Source organism: Dipodomys ordii, unplaced genomic scaffold (assembly GCF_000151885.1).
Source record: "Dipodomys ordii isolate 6190 unplaced genomic scaffold, Dord_2.0 Scaffold37, whole genome shotgun sequence".
NCBI lineage: Eukaryota > Metazoa > Chordata > Mammalia > Rodentia > Heteromyidae > Dipodomys > Dipodomys ordii.
This window is the reverse complement of record NW_012267253.1, coordinates 14,145,937-14,163,423: the sequence shown is the minus strand read 5'-3', so window position 1 is coordinate 14,163,423 and position 17,487 is coordinate 14,145,937. Positions and strand designations below refer to the sequence as shown.

General features: G+C 39.8%; 1 protein-coding gene across 2 annotated transcripts in view; it reads left to right on the top strand.

Moving 5' to 3' along the window:
- Window positions 1-17,487, top strand: part of Clhc1 (clathrin heavy chain linker domain containing 1) — a 36,023-nt gene that overhangs the window by 7,106 nt on the left and 11,430 nt on the right. For both annotated transcript variants that reach the window (XM_013017995.1, XM_013017996.1), the window contains 6 exons: window positions 2,341-2,474; window positions 4,958-5,159; window positions 5,276-5,388; window positions 11,567-11,651; window positions 13,311-13,417; window positions 15,805-15,979. In XM_013017995.1, the coding sequence (XP_012873449.1) occupies window positions 2,341-2,474; window positions 4,958-5,159; window positions 5,276-5,388; window positions 11,567-11,651; window positions 13,311-13,417; window positions 15,805-15,979 (816 nt within the window). The remainder of the gene's footprint in view (window positions 1-2,340; window positions 2,475-4,957; window positions 5,160-5,275; window positions 5,389-11,566; window positions 11,652-13,310; window positions 13,418-15,804; window positions 15,980-17,487) is intronic.

Genomic DNA, 17,487 nt, shown 5'->3' with positions numbered 1-17,487 from the left:
GGCGCTGTGGCTCAAGTGGTAGAGTGCTAGCCTTGAGCTGAAGAGCTGAGGGACAGCACCCAGGCCCAGAGTTCAGGCCCCATGACCGGACCCCTCCCCTCCTCAAAAAAAATACCTTTCTGAATGCTAATGTAGTCAAAAGCGTCACTAAAGCTGCCTGAGCAGCTTTTAAAAGAAAGACGTGGGGGCCTGGGAAGGTGGCTCAGTGGTAGAGCGCTTGCCTTGTATGCATGAGGCCATGGGTTCTATTCATCAGCACCACATAAGCAGAAGAAAAAAAAAAAAAGCTGGAAGTGGTGCTATGGCTCCAGTGGTAGGGCACCAGCCTTGAGCTGAAGAGCTGAGAGACAGCGCCCAGGCCCAGAGTTCATGCCCTATGATTGACAAATAAAAAAGAATGGCTGGTAGCACAGTCCTTGTAGACCTGTTATCCCAGCACTTGAGTGTCTGAGGTAGGAGAATCGCAAGTTTGAGGCCAGCCTGCACCATAGCAAGACCCTGTCTCAACTCACCTCCCTAGCCTCCAAAGGTCTTCAGTTTTAGTTTTCTGTGTGATGCAGAATAAAAAGTAACGCTTACCCAGGCGCTGGTGGCTCATGCCTGTAATCTTACCTGCCCAGGAGGCTGAGATTTGAGGATTATGGTTAGAAGCCAGCCATGGCAGAAAAGTCTGTCAGACTTTGAGCTCCAGTTAACCCCTAGAAAACCAGAAGTTGAACTGTAGCTCAAAGTAGTAGAGGGCTATCTTGAGCAAAAGCACAGGAACCGCGCTCAGGCCCAGTTCAATCCTCACACTCACACACACACACACACACACACAAAAGCCAGATGGGTTGTTGTCCAGTGGGAAACCCTCCTCACACAAAGCTATGATGATACACGGCCACACCATAGTAGAATATACCAGAAATTAACTGTCAGTTCCTAGAGACTGCAGAGAAAATTACTTTCTACTCACCAGTCTTCTGATGAGTTCAAGGCTTATTTTGGGGGTGATGATATGTTCTGGAATAAAATGGAGGTGATGAGTGGACAATGTTTTGAATACTAAAATTCACTGAGTTATACAATTTGCAAGGGTGGATTTCAAATTATGTGTATCATAGCAATAAAGCTATTATAAAAGATGAAAGACAGAGTGAGAAGATCCTATCTAATCACAGCTCTAAAAGAGAAGAGAAGCCAGGTGCTGGTGGCTCACTCCTGTAATCCTAGCTACTCAGGAGGCTGAGACCTGAGGATCGTGGTTCGAAGCCACCCTAGGCAGGAAAGTCTGTGAGACTTATCTCCAATAAACCACTAAGAAAACCAGAAGTGGCCCTGTGGCCCAAGCAGTAGAGCACTTGCCTTGAGCTGGAGAGTGCAGGGACAGTGCCCAGGCCCAGAGTTCATGCCCCACAACCAATAAAAATAAAAAATAAAATAGAAGAGAAAATAAGATAAAGATAATACTTCAGACTCAGCCTCCAGTAGCTGTGAGCTGTGACTGTTTACCTTCTTTGTGGATGTAATAAACTGAGGCTTTGAGGCAGGGAATCTGTCCAGATGTGCCCTAGCACAAATAAACATCTGCAAAAGAGACAGAGGAACCAGTGACACAGGCAGTGGAGAAGGCCATGAGACTGGCAGCGGAAGTTCAGCAGCCGTGGAGTTCTTGCACCCCCCACAGGAACTGATTCTCCCCTAGAGTTTCCAGGGAAGGCCACCCCTTAAGTCATTTTGATTGTGGTCTAGTTCTGGCCTCCAGAAAGGTGAAAGAATGAATTTCTGTTGTTTTCAATCACCAAGTATATATATTATCAATTGTGGGGCTTGAACTTAGGGTCTGGGCACTGTCCCTGAGCTCTTTTGCTCAAGGTCTACCACTTTGAGCCACAGTGCTACTTCTTAATTGGAAATAAGAATCTCATGGACTTTCCTGCCATGGCTGGCTTCAAACCATAATCCTCAGATCTCAACATTTTGAGTAGCTAGTTCAATCACCAAGTTTGTAGTCACTGCACTGCAAACTGTGCAATGATTTACAAAAATAAATTTTAAATTGCAAAAGTAATTTTTGGCCAAGGAAAAGACTGTGTGTGGGGAGGGGGCAGATTATGCTTAAAATGGATTTCCAAAGAGGCTAAAAATCAGTATTAAATTTTATTAATGCCCTGAAAGAAAATTGTTCTCTATTTGTGAGATCCATTAACCCTTTCAGGGCATTAAAAAATTTCTACCTAGTATATAGTGGTTTGAAATGAAAATTAGCCAAGATAAAGCAATGATTTAACCTGTTTATTCTTATGATTTAAGAATTAAATTAATTGAAAAAAATGTAAGAAATCCTTTGTTTTTCAGAATGAAGGTGATTGAAAAGAATTCCTTGATGATTCAATTGCAAATAGATGAAATCAAAGCGCTTAGGGCCGAGTATGAGAAGAAAAAAGTAAAGTATTGTTCTTTCTCCAAAGATCCTTCAAAAATGATTCCAGGTACTGAATTCTGTTTAAAATATTTTAAAGACATTCAATGCATGGAAGTATTTCCAATTTAGTACCTGTCATACAGGTACTAAATATGTGGCTATGTATACATCTTCCAGTGGTATAGAAGCAAACTTAATCACAGTTCTAGGGAATGAAACAACAGTAAAACCATCCCAAAAAAATCATTCCAGACTGGAACTCAGTCAGACTGGGTTACATAAAGTATAATGTGTACTCTCAAGTATGGTTCTTGTGTCAGTATCAGCATCACTATCAACTGGGAACTGTATGGAAAAGCACATTCTTTGGCATTATCACACATTTAATGTGTCAGAATCCTAGTGACTGAGTTCAACAGTCAGTGTTTTATTATGTTCTGGTTATTCTGATGTACTCTACTGGCATATGTATGCAAAACTTTAGTGCGTTATATTTGATAAATACTACTGATGTTGATATTAGTGTCCACTAATTGTATATCTTTAATACTTGTTACATTTGAAAGAAACTAGAATATATCCTAGAATTCATTCAAGATTCGAGAGATTCATATGATTTATATCCATATGAATGGTGGACGGAATTGGAAATATTCTGGAGGAAACAGACTTTGAAAATAAATACTAATATGTAGAACTTAAAGATTATCATGTTACTGTTTATCTTGAGGTAGAATCAATCACTGAAAATTCTGGGAAGCCAGAATAAAAGAAGCTATGCCTTATAAAGAGTTACTCCATACTAGAGAATTGCAACAAAATTTGAATGATCATGTATTTGATAAAAATATGGAATAGATTCACTTTCATATAAAGAAATTATGATTAGCAGCTAGCCACTGTTGGCTCAAGCCTATAATCCTAGCCACTCAGGAGGCAGAGATTTGAGGATAGAGGTTTGAAGCTACTCAGGAAGAGAAGTCTTTGAGACTTTTATTTCCAGTTCACCACATAATGCTGGGTCTGGAGGTATGGCTCAAGAGGTAGAACACCAGCTTTGAGTGAAAAAGCCATGTGAGTGCTCCAGGCTCTGAGGTCAAGCCCCAGTATTGGCACAAAAAATAATTGTGATTAGCAAAGTCCAAGTAAGATAATATGAGTAAGTACAGAGAAAGTAACAAATTTACTAAATGCTGGAAAGATTCAAAGTAATATTTTTAATTAAAATACAATGGGATTAATCTGGGAAGTGGGTTGGAAGAGAGAAGTTTTGAGCTGTGTCTTAAAGTCAGCAGTTGGTCTGGATATGAAAGGAAGACATTTGAAGTTGTGTATGTTATGAATAATGAACACAAGGTGGTGGTAAGAGGAGAGATGACTGAAGATTTGGCAAGCATTATAATTTTGTGTTGGAAAAAATAAACTGATTATCCAGGAGTTAACTATGATAAAGTAATGGAAAATTTGGTTACGGATAAATATTTTTAAAAAGTCACTAGATGGAGAATCTTGGTGTTATAGAATAGCAGTCTTTAGGTGTTTTCAGGCTATGTTGATGAGGTCATTAGGAAAATTTTTCTGAAGCTAAAGTTGTGTGTTCTTACAGTGATCAATCTGACTGAGTTATTTAAAACCCTAGGCATTTACAGTTTCTTAATTCTTCTACTTTTGAGTTATTGGGATGTGGATCTCAGGGCCTCATGCTTGAATGCTCTACTACTTTAGCCAGACTTGCAGGCCATTTTACTTATCTGGAGAGCCTGGGCTGTGATCCTTCTATTTAAGCTTCCTACATAGCTGGAATGACAGGTGCTTGTCACTGTACTACTCTGTTGATTAAGAAAGGGTCTCATAAACTTTTTGCTTGGGCTGGCTCAGGATCATGATCTTCATGATCTCTGCTTTCATAATAGCTAGGGTTGCATGTGTGATCTACTGTACCCACTTTATGCAACTTCTACTTAAGTTCAATAAGCTACAAGTAGATGCTACCATGCCTGGCATGGGCCTGGTGATATGTATCTGTAATCCAAACCATCTGAGAAGTGCAAATATAATGCCAGACTAGGTAAAGATAGCAGTGAGACTTTTACTGAAAAAAAAAAAACAAAATCTAAAGGACTGGAGGCATAGCTCAAGCAGTAGAGTGCTTTCTTAGCATGCACAACAGGAAAAAAAGTCTGTATTACTATTTCAAAATTACTTTTATAAGCCGGGTGCTGGTGGCCCACGCCTGTAATCCTAGCTACTCAGGAGGCTGAGATCTGAGGATCGCAGTTCAAAGCCAGCCCGGGCAGGAGAGACCATGAGACTCCTATCTCCAATAAACCACCAGAAAACCAGAAGTGGTGCTGTAGCTCAAGTGGTAGAGCGCTCGCCTTGAGCTGAAGAGCTGAAGGACAGCGCCCAGGCCCAGAGTTCAAGCCCCATGACCGACAAAAAAATAAATAAATAAACAAAATTACTTTTATAGTACAGTAAACCTATCTTGCTAAGAACATTGTTTGACACATGGGCACATGGCTGGCCTTATTGTTTCCTTTCTTATAGGCATGGATATCCAAGACTCTTTCAATCTAGAAGCTCTTGGTAAATATATGAAACAGCTTAAAGATAAATATGAAGACATCAAACAAACTATGCTGATAAAATATATACCAGCTCAGAAAAAGGCTGATTTAGATGAGGAAATGATTATGTTATTAAAACGACGAGATGAGGCAGAAAATCTGAACAAAAAATTACAGTTTCGGTATGGAAGTTGATTATATGTTTTCAAAATGTGAAGCGTTAATTTATGCTTACTTTACTATTGCACCACTTGATTTTAGGCTTGGTATGTCATTGATTTTTTTTTTATCTTCGTAGTTATCAAAGACTACAGATTATTTCACATGCACTGACTGTATGGTTGGCGTCTGATAGGAGTATCTCATTTCAAGAGATCGTGGAACAAGTTCAGGAAACCATCGAAATACAGGGCAGTTCATCTGTATTTTTTAATTTAATTTAATTTTGTTGTAGAGGTGATGTACAGAGGGGTACAGTTACATAAGTCAGGTAATGAGTACATTTCTTGTCGAACTGTTATCCTCTCCCTCGTTTTCTCCCATTATCCCTCCCCCTTTTCTCCCTCCCCACAAGTTTTAAGTTCATTTCCAACCTAGTATCTTGTGAGTATTGCTGTTGCATTGGTTCATTCTTTGTCTTTGTTTCACCATTTTGTTATTCCCCTTCCCTTCCCCAAATCAGATAAACATACATATAAGACACAGGGTACCAGAATCAAAAACAGTGACAACAGGGGATAAACCAAAGGGGAAAAAAAGAAAGAACTTCATACAGTACATTAAAAACAACAGCATCAACAACAAAAATCCCTCTTATTTATCCATATCTTGGAGTTCATTTCGATTAGCATCATTTTATATGGTCATATGTACATAGCTATTGAGCTATTGTGCTCCTCTACTACAACTATCCTAATTATTACAAATGAGGGAAACCTCATGGAGCCTATGTTTCTTTGAGGCTGGCTTACTTCACTTAATATGACTTTTTCCAAGTCTTTCCATTTCCTTACAAATGGGACACTGTCATTCTTTCTGATGGAAGCATAGAATTCACACACACACACACACACACACACACACACACACACACACACAGAGTTATGGTAAGTAATGCTGCAGTGAACATAGTTGGGCTGGTAGCTTTTTTTTTAATGTAGAAAAATTATTGGAGTCTTTATTATACAGTTAACAGCTGCAAAGGCCTGCAGCATGCAAATACACATAACACAGCCAGGAAACATGCTAAAGAGGAAAGAAATAACAAAATCAATACCAACAAACCAATTTGGCTCCAGTGGAGAGCTGAATTGTGATGCAATGATGACTGGAGACGAGCCAGGGGACAGGACACAGGGCACCATCACACACACATGTGGCATCCTCTTTGAGGCTAGGCTGGTTGGGTCCTAAATAGGTCAGTGCAGGGGGCAGATCCTCAGGAAATTCCCAGTCCCAGGCACTAGACTGAGAGTAACCTATCAGCCAAGTGCCTGCCACTGCCTCCAGGGGTCCGGGCACACCCATTTGTGCTAGTAGCTTTAGTGTGGTCTTGTTTGTGATCATTTGGATAAACACCCAGGAGTGGAATTGCTGGATCATAGGAGAGTTCTACATTTAGTCTTTTTTTTGGGGGGGGGGGTCCGGTCATGGGGCCTAAACTCTGGGCCTGGGCGCTGTCCCTCAGCTCTTCAGCTCAAGGCTAGCCCTCTACCACTTGAGCCATAGCGCCACTTCCAGCTTTTTTCTTTTTGCTTATGTGGTGCTGAGGAATAGAACCCAGGGCCTCATGCATGCAAGGCAAGTGCTCTACCACTGAGCCACCTTCCCAGCTCTACATTTAATCTTTTAAGGAAACTCCATATGGTTTTCCAGAGTGGTTGAACCAGTTTGTATTCCCATCAACAGTGTAGTAACATTCCCTTTTGGCCACATCCCCGCCAGCATCTACTATTATTTGTTTTCTTGATAATAGCCATTCTAACTGGGATGAGGTGGAATCTCAATGTGATTTTGATTTGTATTTCGTTTATGGCCAGAGATGAATATTTCTTCCTGTGTCTATTGGCCATTCTTATTTCCTCTCCTGAGAAGCCTCTTTTTAATTCTTTAGGCTACTTATTAATGGGATGGTTGTTTCTTTGGGGATTTTTTATTGGGGGGGATGTAATTTTTTGAGCTCTATGTATATTTTTGACGTAAGGCCCTTTTCTGTTATATAGCTAGTGAAGATCTTCTCCCAATCCGTGGGCTTTCTATTGATCTTGCTAGCTATATCCTCTACCATGCAAAAGCTCTTCAGTTTAATGCAATCTCATTTATTTGTTGTATTTCTGGATCATTATTTAGGAAGTTTTGACCTGTGCCAAGGAGCCCTAGCATATCCCGTATCCCTTGCTATACTATTTTTATTTATTTTTATAATGCTTTATTGAGATTAAGTGATTGCATAAATTTCACAGTATGTGAGATAGTGATACTTAGTTAAAGTCACAAACACATTTTAACCTTCACAAGCCAAATTGTCATTATCATGGTCTATAACGTTTGTGAATTCTATGAGCTTTGACAATACAATTATTTCTTCCACATGGGGTGATATGTACATTTCTTTCCTTTTACTTAATGTAAGCTGTTCCCTCTTTCCCTCTCATTTCCTCCTTCCCACTGCTACCCTTGAGTTGTTTAATTCTTTTTTTTTTTTTGTCAATTGTGGGCTTTCATTCTAGGCCTGGGTGCTGTCCATGAGCTCTTCAGCTCAAGGCTGGCACTCTACCACTTGAGCCACAGTGTCATTTCCAGTTTTCTAGTGGTTTGTTGGAGATAAGAGTCTTGGAGACTTTCCTTGCCTGAGCTGGCTTTGAACTGTGATCCTCAGATCTCAGCCTCCTGAGTAGCTGGGATTACAGACCTGAGCCACTAGTGTCCGGCTGTTTAGTTCATTTTATCAATATCCTATGCTCCTCTGTTGTATATTTTCCCCTGTTTCCCTCTGTAATACGACAAAATGAGTGGAGGTCCTTTGTTTCTCAAGTCTTGTTTACGTTGTCATATCTCCTTGCATTTTGGATTTAACATCCATATATCAGTGAGACCATGTGCTGTTTGTCTGTCTGCTCTTGACTTACCTTGCTCAAAATGATTTTTTCTAGTTCCATCCATTTCCCTGTGAATGCCGTTATTTTGTCCTTTCTAACGGTTGTATAATATTCCATTGCGTATAGGTACCACAATTTTTGTATCCATTCATTTGTAGTGGGGCATCTGTCCTGGCTATTGTGAACAGTGCTGAAATGAACATGAGGGTTGTGTGTGTCCTTGTATCCTGATTCCTGTTGCTCAGGGTAGATGCCTAGGAGTGGTATGGCTGGATCATTAAGGGAACTCTGTATTTAGCTTTCTGAGGTGCCTCCAGACTGCTTTCCTAAGTGATTATATTAGTGTACATTCCCACCAACAGTGCAATAGGGTTCCTCTTTCTCCACATCCCTGCCAGCATTTGTCGTTGGCTGACTTTAGATGTGGGCCATTCTGACTGGGGTAAGGTGGTATCTCAGGGTTGTTTTTATTTGCATTTCCTTTACAGTCAGGGATGATGAACATTTCCTCATGTGTTTCTTTGCCATTTTATCTCTTCTGAGAAGTCTCTCTTTAGCTCCCTTACCCATTTCGTGATTGGTTTGTTAGATTTGGGAGGGATTAGTTTCTTGAGTTCCCTGTATATACTGGATATATTGTCTGGTAAATACTTTTTCCCAATTAGTTGGCTGTCTTTCTAATTCGGTAGCTATGTCTTTAGCTGTGCAGAAGCTTTATATTTTAAGGTAGTTCCATTTGTCGAGTCTCCAATTTGTTGTGACCTTGGGACTCTGTGCCTATAAGTTCAAGTGTCTTTCCTACTCTGTCCTGCAGTAGTTTCAGAGTTTCAGGTTTGATGTTAAGGTTTTTAATCCATTTTGAGTTGATGTTAGTGCATGGTGGCAGCTAGGATCCTAGATTTCTGCATGTGGCCGCCCAGTTTTCCCAGCACCAATAGTTGAAGAGGCTGTGCTTCTTCCTTCCATTCTATGTCTTTGGCTTCTTTGTCAAATATCAGCTAACTATAGGTATGTGGTTTTAGTTCTGGATCTTCCAATCTGTTCCATTGGTCTTGGGGTCTGTTTTTGTGCCAGTATCAAGTTGTCTTTATTGTTATGGCTCTATAGTAGAGCTTGAAATCTGGTATTGTGATCCCTTCCACATCGTTTCTTTTGCCTAGAATTGCTTTGGCTATTCTAGTCTTTTATTGTTCCATATGAATTTTTGGATAGTTTTCTCTATTTTAGTAAAGAAAATAATTGGGATTTTGATGGGAATTGCATTGAATTTGTTTATCATTTTTAGCAGAATGGCCATTTTCAGAATATTAATTCTGCCTCACCAAGAACATGGAAGGTCTTTCCATTTCCTGGTGTCCTGGTGTGATTTCTCTCTTTAGGCTTTTATAGTTTTCATTAAATAGTTTCTTTACATCTTTATAAAGGAGGTTAATTTTTTGAGGTTATTGTAAATGGGGTTGTTTCCTTGATTTTCCTTTCTGCTTGTACATTGTAGGTGTACAGAAAGGCAACTGATTTATTTGCTACTTTGTTGAAGTGGTTTATAAGCTCTAGGAGTTTGGGAGTGGAGTTTTTGGGATTGTTAAGGTATAATATCATCTGCAAATAGCGATAGTTTAATTTCTTCCTTCTCTATGCAGATTCCTGTAATGTACTTTTATTGCCTTATTGCTCTCGCTAAGGATTCCAGGACTATATTGAAGAGGAGTGGAGAGAGTGGGCATCCTTGCCTTGTTCCTGCTTTTAGGAGAATTGGTTGTAGTTTTTCCCTGTTTAGTATAATATTGGCTATTGGTCTATCATATATGGCTTTTATTGTTTTAAGGAATGTTCCTTCTATTCCTATTTTCTCCAGAGCTTTTAACATGAATGGATGTTGTATTTTATTAAAAGCCTTTTCCACATCAATGGAGATAATCATGTGGTTCTTGACCTTGGGTCTGTTGATGTGATGGATTACATTTATTGATTTATGTATGTTAAACTATCCCTGCATCTCTAGGATAAAGCCTACTTGATCATAATGTATTTTTTAAAAATACTTTCTGGATTCTGTTGGCTAACATTTTATTGAAGAGCTTTACATCTGTGTTCATCAAGGAGATTCATCATCTTTTTTTTTGTTGGATCTTTGCCTGGTTTGGGGATGTGTGATATTGGCTTCATAGAATGAGTTCGGGATTGCTCCCTCTGTTTCTATATCTCAGAAGAGCTTGAGGAGTATAGGTATTATTAGTTCCTGTTTAAAAGTCTTATAGAATTCCATAGTGAATCAATCTGGTCGTGGGCTTTTCTTTGTTGGAAGACTTCTGATTGTTTCCTCTATCTCATTGTAAGTTATTGGCTTATTTAATTGACTTATTTCTTCTTGATTCAGTTTGGGCAATTTGTATTTCTCTAAATATTCATCCGTTTCTGCTAGGTTTTCCTAGTGAGTATAGATCCTGAAAATAGTTCTTTATAATTGTTTGGATGTCTTGGATGTTTGTTGTAATTTTTCCTGTGGCATCTCTGATCTTGATGATTTGGGTCTCCTCTCTTCTTTTTTTCGTTAATCTTGCCAGAGGTCTGTCAATTTGTTTTATTAATTTTATTTATAGTTTTCTTAGTCTCTATCTTGTTAATTTCAGCTCTTAGTTTGGTTATCTCACTCGATCTAGTAACTTGGGTCCTTTAATATTTTAATAGCACAAACAATTAAAGTCAATTTCCCCCGAAAGCTTAAAGAATGAGGTTTCTAAGTTGAGTTTAAAGAAAGTGAAAAAAGGGCTGGGAAGGTGACTCAGTGGTAGACCGTAGGCCCTGGGTTTGATTCCTCAGCACCACATAAGTAAAAAGAAAAAGAAAAAAGCCGGAAGTGGTGTTGTGGCTCAAGTGGTAGAGCACTAACCTTGAGTTGAAGAGCTGAGGGACAGCGCCCAGGTCCCAGAGTTCAGGCCCCACGACCAGACCCTCCCCCACAAAAAAGAAGTGAAAAAATAGGCTGGGTGCTGGTGGCTTATGCCTGTAATAAGAGGCTGAGATCTGAGGATTGTGGTTCAAAGCCAGCACAGGTAGGAAAGTCTGTGAGACTCTTAACACCAATTAGCCACCAGAAAACCAGAAGTAAAGCTGTGGCTCAAAGTGATAGAGTGATAGTGAGCAAAAGAGCTCAGGGACAGGGCCCAGGCCTTGAGTTCAAGCCCCATGACCACCACAACCAAGAACAACAACAAAAAAAAAAACTGGCAAAAATATACTTACTTCTGATAGTTCCCTGTTGCCCTTTGGATTTCTTCTTTTAGCAACTGACAGATAGCTGCTAAAGCATAGACATAATGAGCCAAACAGAAAATACCTGAAAATGTACTTGAAAATAATAGAAAAGTCCAGGGAGGTCACTCAGTTTAGGAAGAGGTTGATGCTGTTTGAAACCAAAGCAATAAACATGTTTATTTTCTATAGATGAACAACCAATGTCTTACGGTGTTTTTTTCTCCCAATATTTACAGTTGAAGAAATTGTAGCTGATGAACTTTTTGAAGACAGTCTAAGCAAGGCAAAAGAAGCTGAAATTATGCTTTACTACATTGAAAGGCAAACATTTTAAATACTTTGATTTCCCATACTTAAGTAGCAACATTTACTATTTATTCAGTACCTCAATGATCCAGAGTCTTGAGATTTTGCATTTTGAAAAAAGTATTCAGGGTTGGGAATGTTGCTTAGTGATAGAATGCTTGCCTAGCATGCATGAAGCCCTGGGTTCGATTCCTCAGTACCACACCAACAGAAAAAGCCAGAAGTGGCACTGTGGCTCAAGTGGTAGAGTGCTAGCCTTGAGCAAAAGAAGCTCAGGAACAGTGCCCAGGCCAGTGCCCAGGCACTGAGTTCAAGCCCCAGGACTGGCAAAAAAAGAAAAAGAAAAAAAAGCATCCAAGTTAACAAGTTAGAAATGAAGCTAGAACTTTATTTTACTTTTTCATAGATCACAGGAGTAAGCCACCAATGCCCAGCAAAAGAATTCTTTCTTAGCTCAGTGCTGGTGGCTCATGCTTGTAATCCTGGTTACTTAGGAGGCTGAGATCTGAGGACTTTGGTTTTAAGACAGGCCAGGCAGGAGAGTCCGTGAGACTCTTATCTCCAATAAATTACAAAAAAGCTGAAAGTGGAGTTATGGCTCAAGTGGTAGAGTGCTAGCCTTGAGAAAAAAGAAGCTCAAGAATAATGCCCAGGCCACAAGTTCAAGACCCAGGACTGTCAGAGAAAGAAAGAGAGAGAGAGAGAGAGAGATTTCTTGATTCAGTTTATCCTAGCCAATTCATTACTTTTTTCTCTCAATATTTCCATCTTATGACATATGAAAGTGATTTATTTCTCACTTGTACATATACATAGCATTTACTAGAGGTATAAGAGATCTATGATTGTTTTCTTTAAAAGTTAATTCAAATACCATAGGCTAATATGCAGTATCATTATTCTTATAATCTGAACAGATTTTACCTGCTGAATTCCTTGTTATCATGTTACAGAGAAATGGGTAAAGATGACCCATTTGTATTTTCTTACATTGTATGATACTTCTCTAAGCCTACTAGTTTTCATGAGAGAAAAAATGTGAAGAGTAAAAGTTTTATATATTTTACTTAATATGACTTCAGTCTTCCCCCTTTGTGTTCCTATTTATTTGCAATACTACTTATTAAACCTGTTTGCCACAGTTTTACTCGTTGCAAGGCAAGGGCTTATTTGAAGACCTATGCCATAGGGAGTAGTGTAGAGACTAAAGTTAACCATTATAGGTCCTGTGTTAGTCTAATATTTAGTTGTGGGGCCGGTGCCTTAGCAGAGAAATATAGACTTCTAAATACCAAGAACACTTCTTGATTTCTACTTTGGCTGCATCTACATTCAATGACTGTTTTTTGTAGATTGAGCTTCTAAGTAGATTACCCTAATTTGCTCTGATGGTGAGCCAAAAAGCAGACCCCAAACCAGGGTTTATTGTAAATTCACTTCAAGTTCTCATTTGCTATGATTTCCTGTAAGGGATAAAGTACAGGATCAGGTTCAAAGTCAGCTGGCAAGTGACAATATTTTAATCAGACAAAACAAACACTGGAGTATTAGAGAAGAGTGAACATCTTGCAGATGAATAAATCTAATTACAATTGGTTTTTATTAGACATTTCTAATCAGTTTTCCTTTTTTTTGTGTACCATCATAACACATTACAAAACGGAATGGCTGTAGGTTCAATGAATTAATCTCACTAGGTGAATATGAAATGGCAGCTTCTTTTGCGGCAAGCAGTCCTCGGAGAATCCTCCAGAACATTGGTTCAATGAATAAATTTAAGGGTAAGCATCCAAGCATTTCTCTCGGAATCTTAAAAATATATGCAACATTTACTTTGTTTTTCTTTGATAGAATGGAATTACAACCTGGGGGGCTAACAGTCCAGCCCACAATCCTGTCTCTACCATTACTAGTTCCTTAGCTATAACATTAAGGGATTTGATTAGATTTTCTAAATCAAATTATGAACTATTTCAGTATATAGAAACGTGCGGGAAACATGTTAGTACTCATGTATTCACTATTGTCAATTGTACTCCACATTCTCTTTGTTGTGAGGAAGACCACCAGGAGAGACCACATAGACGTAGAGTATAGCCAATAGAAAGTCTTTATTACTGGCTGGAACTACATTGGGCAATCAGGTGCTCAAAAGTGCAGTGCCAAGCCTGATCTCATGGCCCACTTTAAAGCAGAAAACCCATCTCCTTATTTATTCAGGGGTGGAAAGCCCCTAATGTTTTTTTCCTGCAGGTGCAAGCCAAGTGTGAAGTTACAGAAGCTTAGACAATGCTGTAAGCGAACCCAAGAAGGGCAACATGACCCCTTACCATGATCATTTCTATGACCGGTTACTATGATTGTTACCTAGAAAGAGAAACAGAACAAGGGCTCCATATATCTTTAAATGTCAAACTATAAGGAACTAGTCTCACGGGTGGGGGTGCAGTCCTTTAAGCTGGAGTCACAAAAGCAAAATGGAATTACAGAAGCTAAGAGTGAACTCTTAAGACAGTAGGATTTGATAAGCCCTAACACATTTTTGTTGCTGCTGTTGTTAGTCGCGGGGCTTGAACTGTGGCCCTGAACTTGAGTCACAGCACCACTTCCAGTTTTCTGGTAGTAACTGAGATAAGAGTTTCACCGACTTTCCTGCTCCCCAGGCTGGCTTTGAACTGTGATCCTCAGATCTCAGCCTCCTGAGTATCTAGGATTATAGGTGTGAGCCACTGGACCTGGCTGTCCTATCACATTTTAAACAATAACTTTCTTTTGGTAAAATGACATGCATACAACTAATGCTATACTTATTTTTTTTTGTATTACTGGAGGTGGAACCTACGGCTTCATAGATGGTACACCTCTGAGCTATGTTCCCAACCTAAATTGTACACATTTAAACAATGTGATGTTTCGACATTATCCCTCCTATCCTTGCCATCATTCTACTTTCTACTTTCTCTACTCTCTCTCCATTCCCATCCACTACCCCACGGCTCCCTCACCATGACCCTCTTTATTACCCTCTGCCACCCCAGCCTTTCCTTCCATAGTCCTCAGCCAAGTACAGGTCTGTTTTTGGTCACAGCAGACTAGTTTGTATTTTCTATAATTTTATATGAGTAAGATCATTCAGTAGGCATTCCTTTTTGACTGGCGTTGTGTACTCAGGCATAAATACTTTTAAATTCATGTTGTTCGATCTGGCAATAGTTCATTCCCTTCTATTGATGAGTAATAGTTCATAGAAAGGATATAGATTGTTAGGTCCACTGGTTTCAGCTGGTATGAGAGGTGTGAATGAATTTACTAAGAGTCAGAGTGGTAGCTCAGTGCTGGTGGCTCACACCAGTAATCCTAGCTGCTCAGGAAGCTTAGGTTTGAGGATCATGGTTCAAAGTCAGCCCAGGCAGGAAAACTCATTAGAATCCTACTTCAATTAACCAGCAAAAAGCCATATTGAAGAAATGACTCAAGTGGTAGTACACTTTACGTTAGCAAGCAAGCTCAGGGTTTTCCTGCTACTGGCAAGGAAAAAATGAAACTCTAGTGGCCATCAAGAAATAAAGATTTATCTGCTTTCCAAGAGCTATAGTCTGGCCTGGATGAAGTGATTTTTGTCCTAAACATGTAACATGCCCCTCCTTCTGACCCAGATTGTAGGGACCCACTAGGTCTTGTTGCTGCCCAGGACCATACTTCTGTCTATTCCAAGTCAAACCCTATGCAATCCTGGATCTGTCAGCTTCTCTCTCTCTTTTTTTAATCACAACATAATCTCATTTCAAGGATCCTAATTTTGTAGCCAAAGAACATCTGTTATGTATATATGCAGTGAAATATTACTCAGCCTTGTGAGAGTAGATGCTGCTATTTGCAACTACAGGGAGGACATTGTGTTAAGTAAAATAAGCTAGATACAGATTAGCTCCAAAGAAGCTTTAGCTTCGGTGACCGTCAAAAAGTCTTGGCTTCCCTTGGCTTCTAGATTTCTGCCTCCATCTCACTTGGCATAGATAGATAGTGATAGTTATTATCTAAGAGTATAAGGTTTTATTTATATGTATTATTAAAGGCTTAGGAAATGCAAAGAGATGAAAGTAGTAATATGAAATAAAGAGGAAACCATTTCTTGGGTGTGTTTGACTCAAAGCTTTTCTTTCTGTAGAGGTTGGAAAAATTAGAGGAAGGACTCTTCCATTACTCTCATTTTTTGAGGCAATATTCAGCACAAGTCATGCTTTCAAACGTCCTATTAATAAGGAGCTAACCCTGGAAGGAATCAAATGCGGATTATCTGAAAAACGGCTTGATTTAGTCATCAATTGGGTCACCCAGGAAAAGTAAGAAAAATTAAACTTTTTACTTAAACTCTGACATTTAGTTAATATTGGTATTTATTTTCAGAGGTATTATAGTTATCAATACATTATTTGTAGATTTAATTTAGGTTCTTATTAAACTGAGTTAGAAAGCATTTCCCAAGCATTCATTGAGGTGTAGTTACGGCAAACCACGTCAGATCAGAATGAGTTTATAGCAGTTCATAAGATGATTCATGACAACTCAATGGTAAACAGAAGTTGAGCAATAAGGATAGAGAGGAATGAGTCAGTTTCACACTTCCCGAGAGAGAAAATGTAGGAAGAACCTGGTTCTGGATAGGCAGTGGGTATGTATAAAGGATAAACCCCGGAGATAACAACATAAGTAGGAAGAACATGAACTGAACCCAGCTAACACTAAGAAAAAAATTCAAGGGGCTGGAAATGTGGCTTAATGATGGAATGCTTACCTAGCATGCATGAAGCCCTGGATTTGATTCCTTAGTACCACATAAACGAAAACGCCATAAGGGGCACTGTGGGTCAAGTGGTAGAGTTCTAGCCTTGAGCAAAAAAAAAACAAGATCATGGACAGTGCCCAGGCCCTGAGTTCAAGCCTCAGGACTGGCAAAAAAAAGACAGAAAGAAAGACAAAGAAAGAAAGAAAGAAAGAGGGGCTGGAAAGGTGGCTCAGTGGTAGAGTGCTTGCCTTGCATGCCTGAGGCCCTGGGTTCTATTCCCCAGCACCACATAAGCAAAAAGAAAAAAGCCGGAAGTGGTGCTGTGGCTCAAATGGTAGAGCGCTAGCCTTGAGCTGAAGAGCTGAGGGACAGTGCCCAGGCCCAGAGTTCAGGCCCCATGACTGACCCCCAAAAAAGAAAGAAAGGAAGGAAGAAAGAAAGAAAGAGAAAGAGAGAAAGAAAATTCTGGGACTGGGAATGTGGCTTAGTGGTAGAGTGTTTGCCTAGCATGCATGAAACCCTGGGTGATTCCTCAGTACCACATACACAGAAAAAAACAGAAGTGGTGCTGTGGCTCAAGTGGTAGAGTGCTAGCCTTTAGATAAAACAGCCTGAGCACTGACCCTGTGTTCAAGCCCCAAGATTGAAAAAAAAAAAAGCACATACCAGCAAGGACATGTAAAAGTTGGCTTTCTGGAGCCAACAGATTGTAAGGTTTGTGGCAACACTCATAATCAGGTCTAGAAGCCTGCGACAGGAATTTGGGTGCATGTGATTGCTTTAAGCAGAGCTTTCCAGAAAATACCTAGTAGGGATTGAGTGAATTAGAATAGGGAGGGAACAAGAACCAGGTGAAGGTGCACCTTCTATTAAAGTCTACTTGTCGAGCCGGGCGCTGGTGGCTCACGCCTGTAATCCTAGCTACTCAGGAGGCTGAGATCTGAGGATCACGGTTCAAAGCCAGCCCGGGCAGGAGAGACCGTGAGACTCCTATCTCCAATAAACCACCAGAAAACTGGAAGTGGCGCTGTAGCTCAAGTGGTAGAGCGCTCGCCTTGAGCTGAA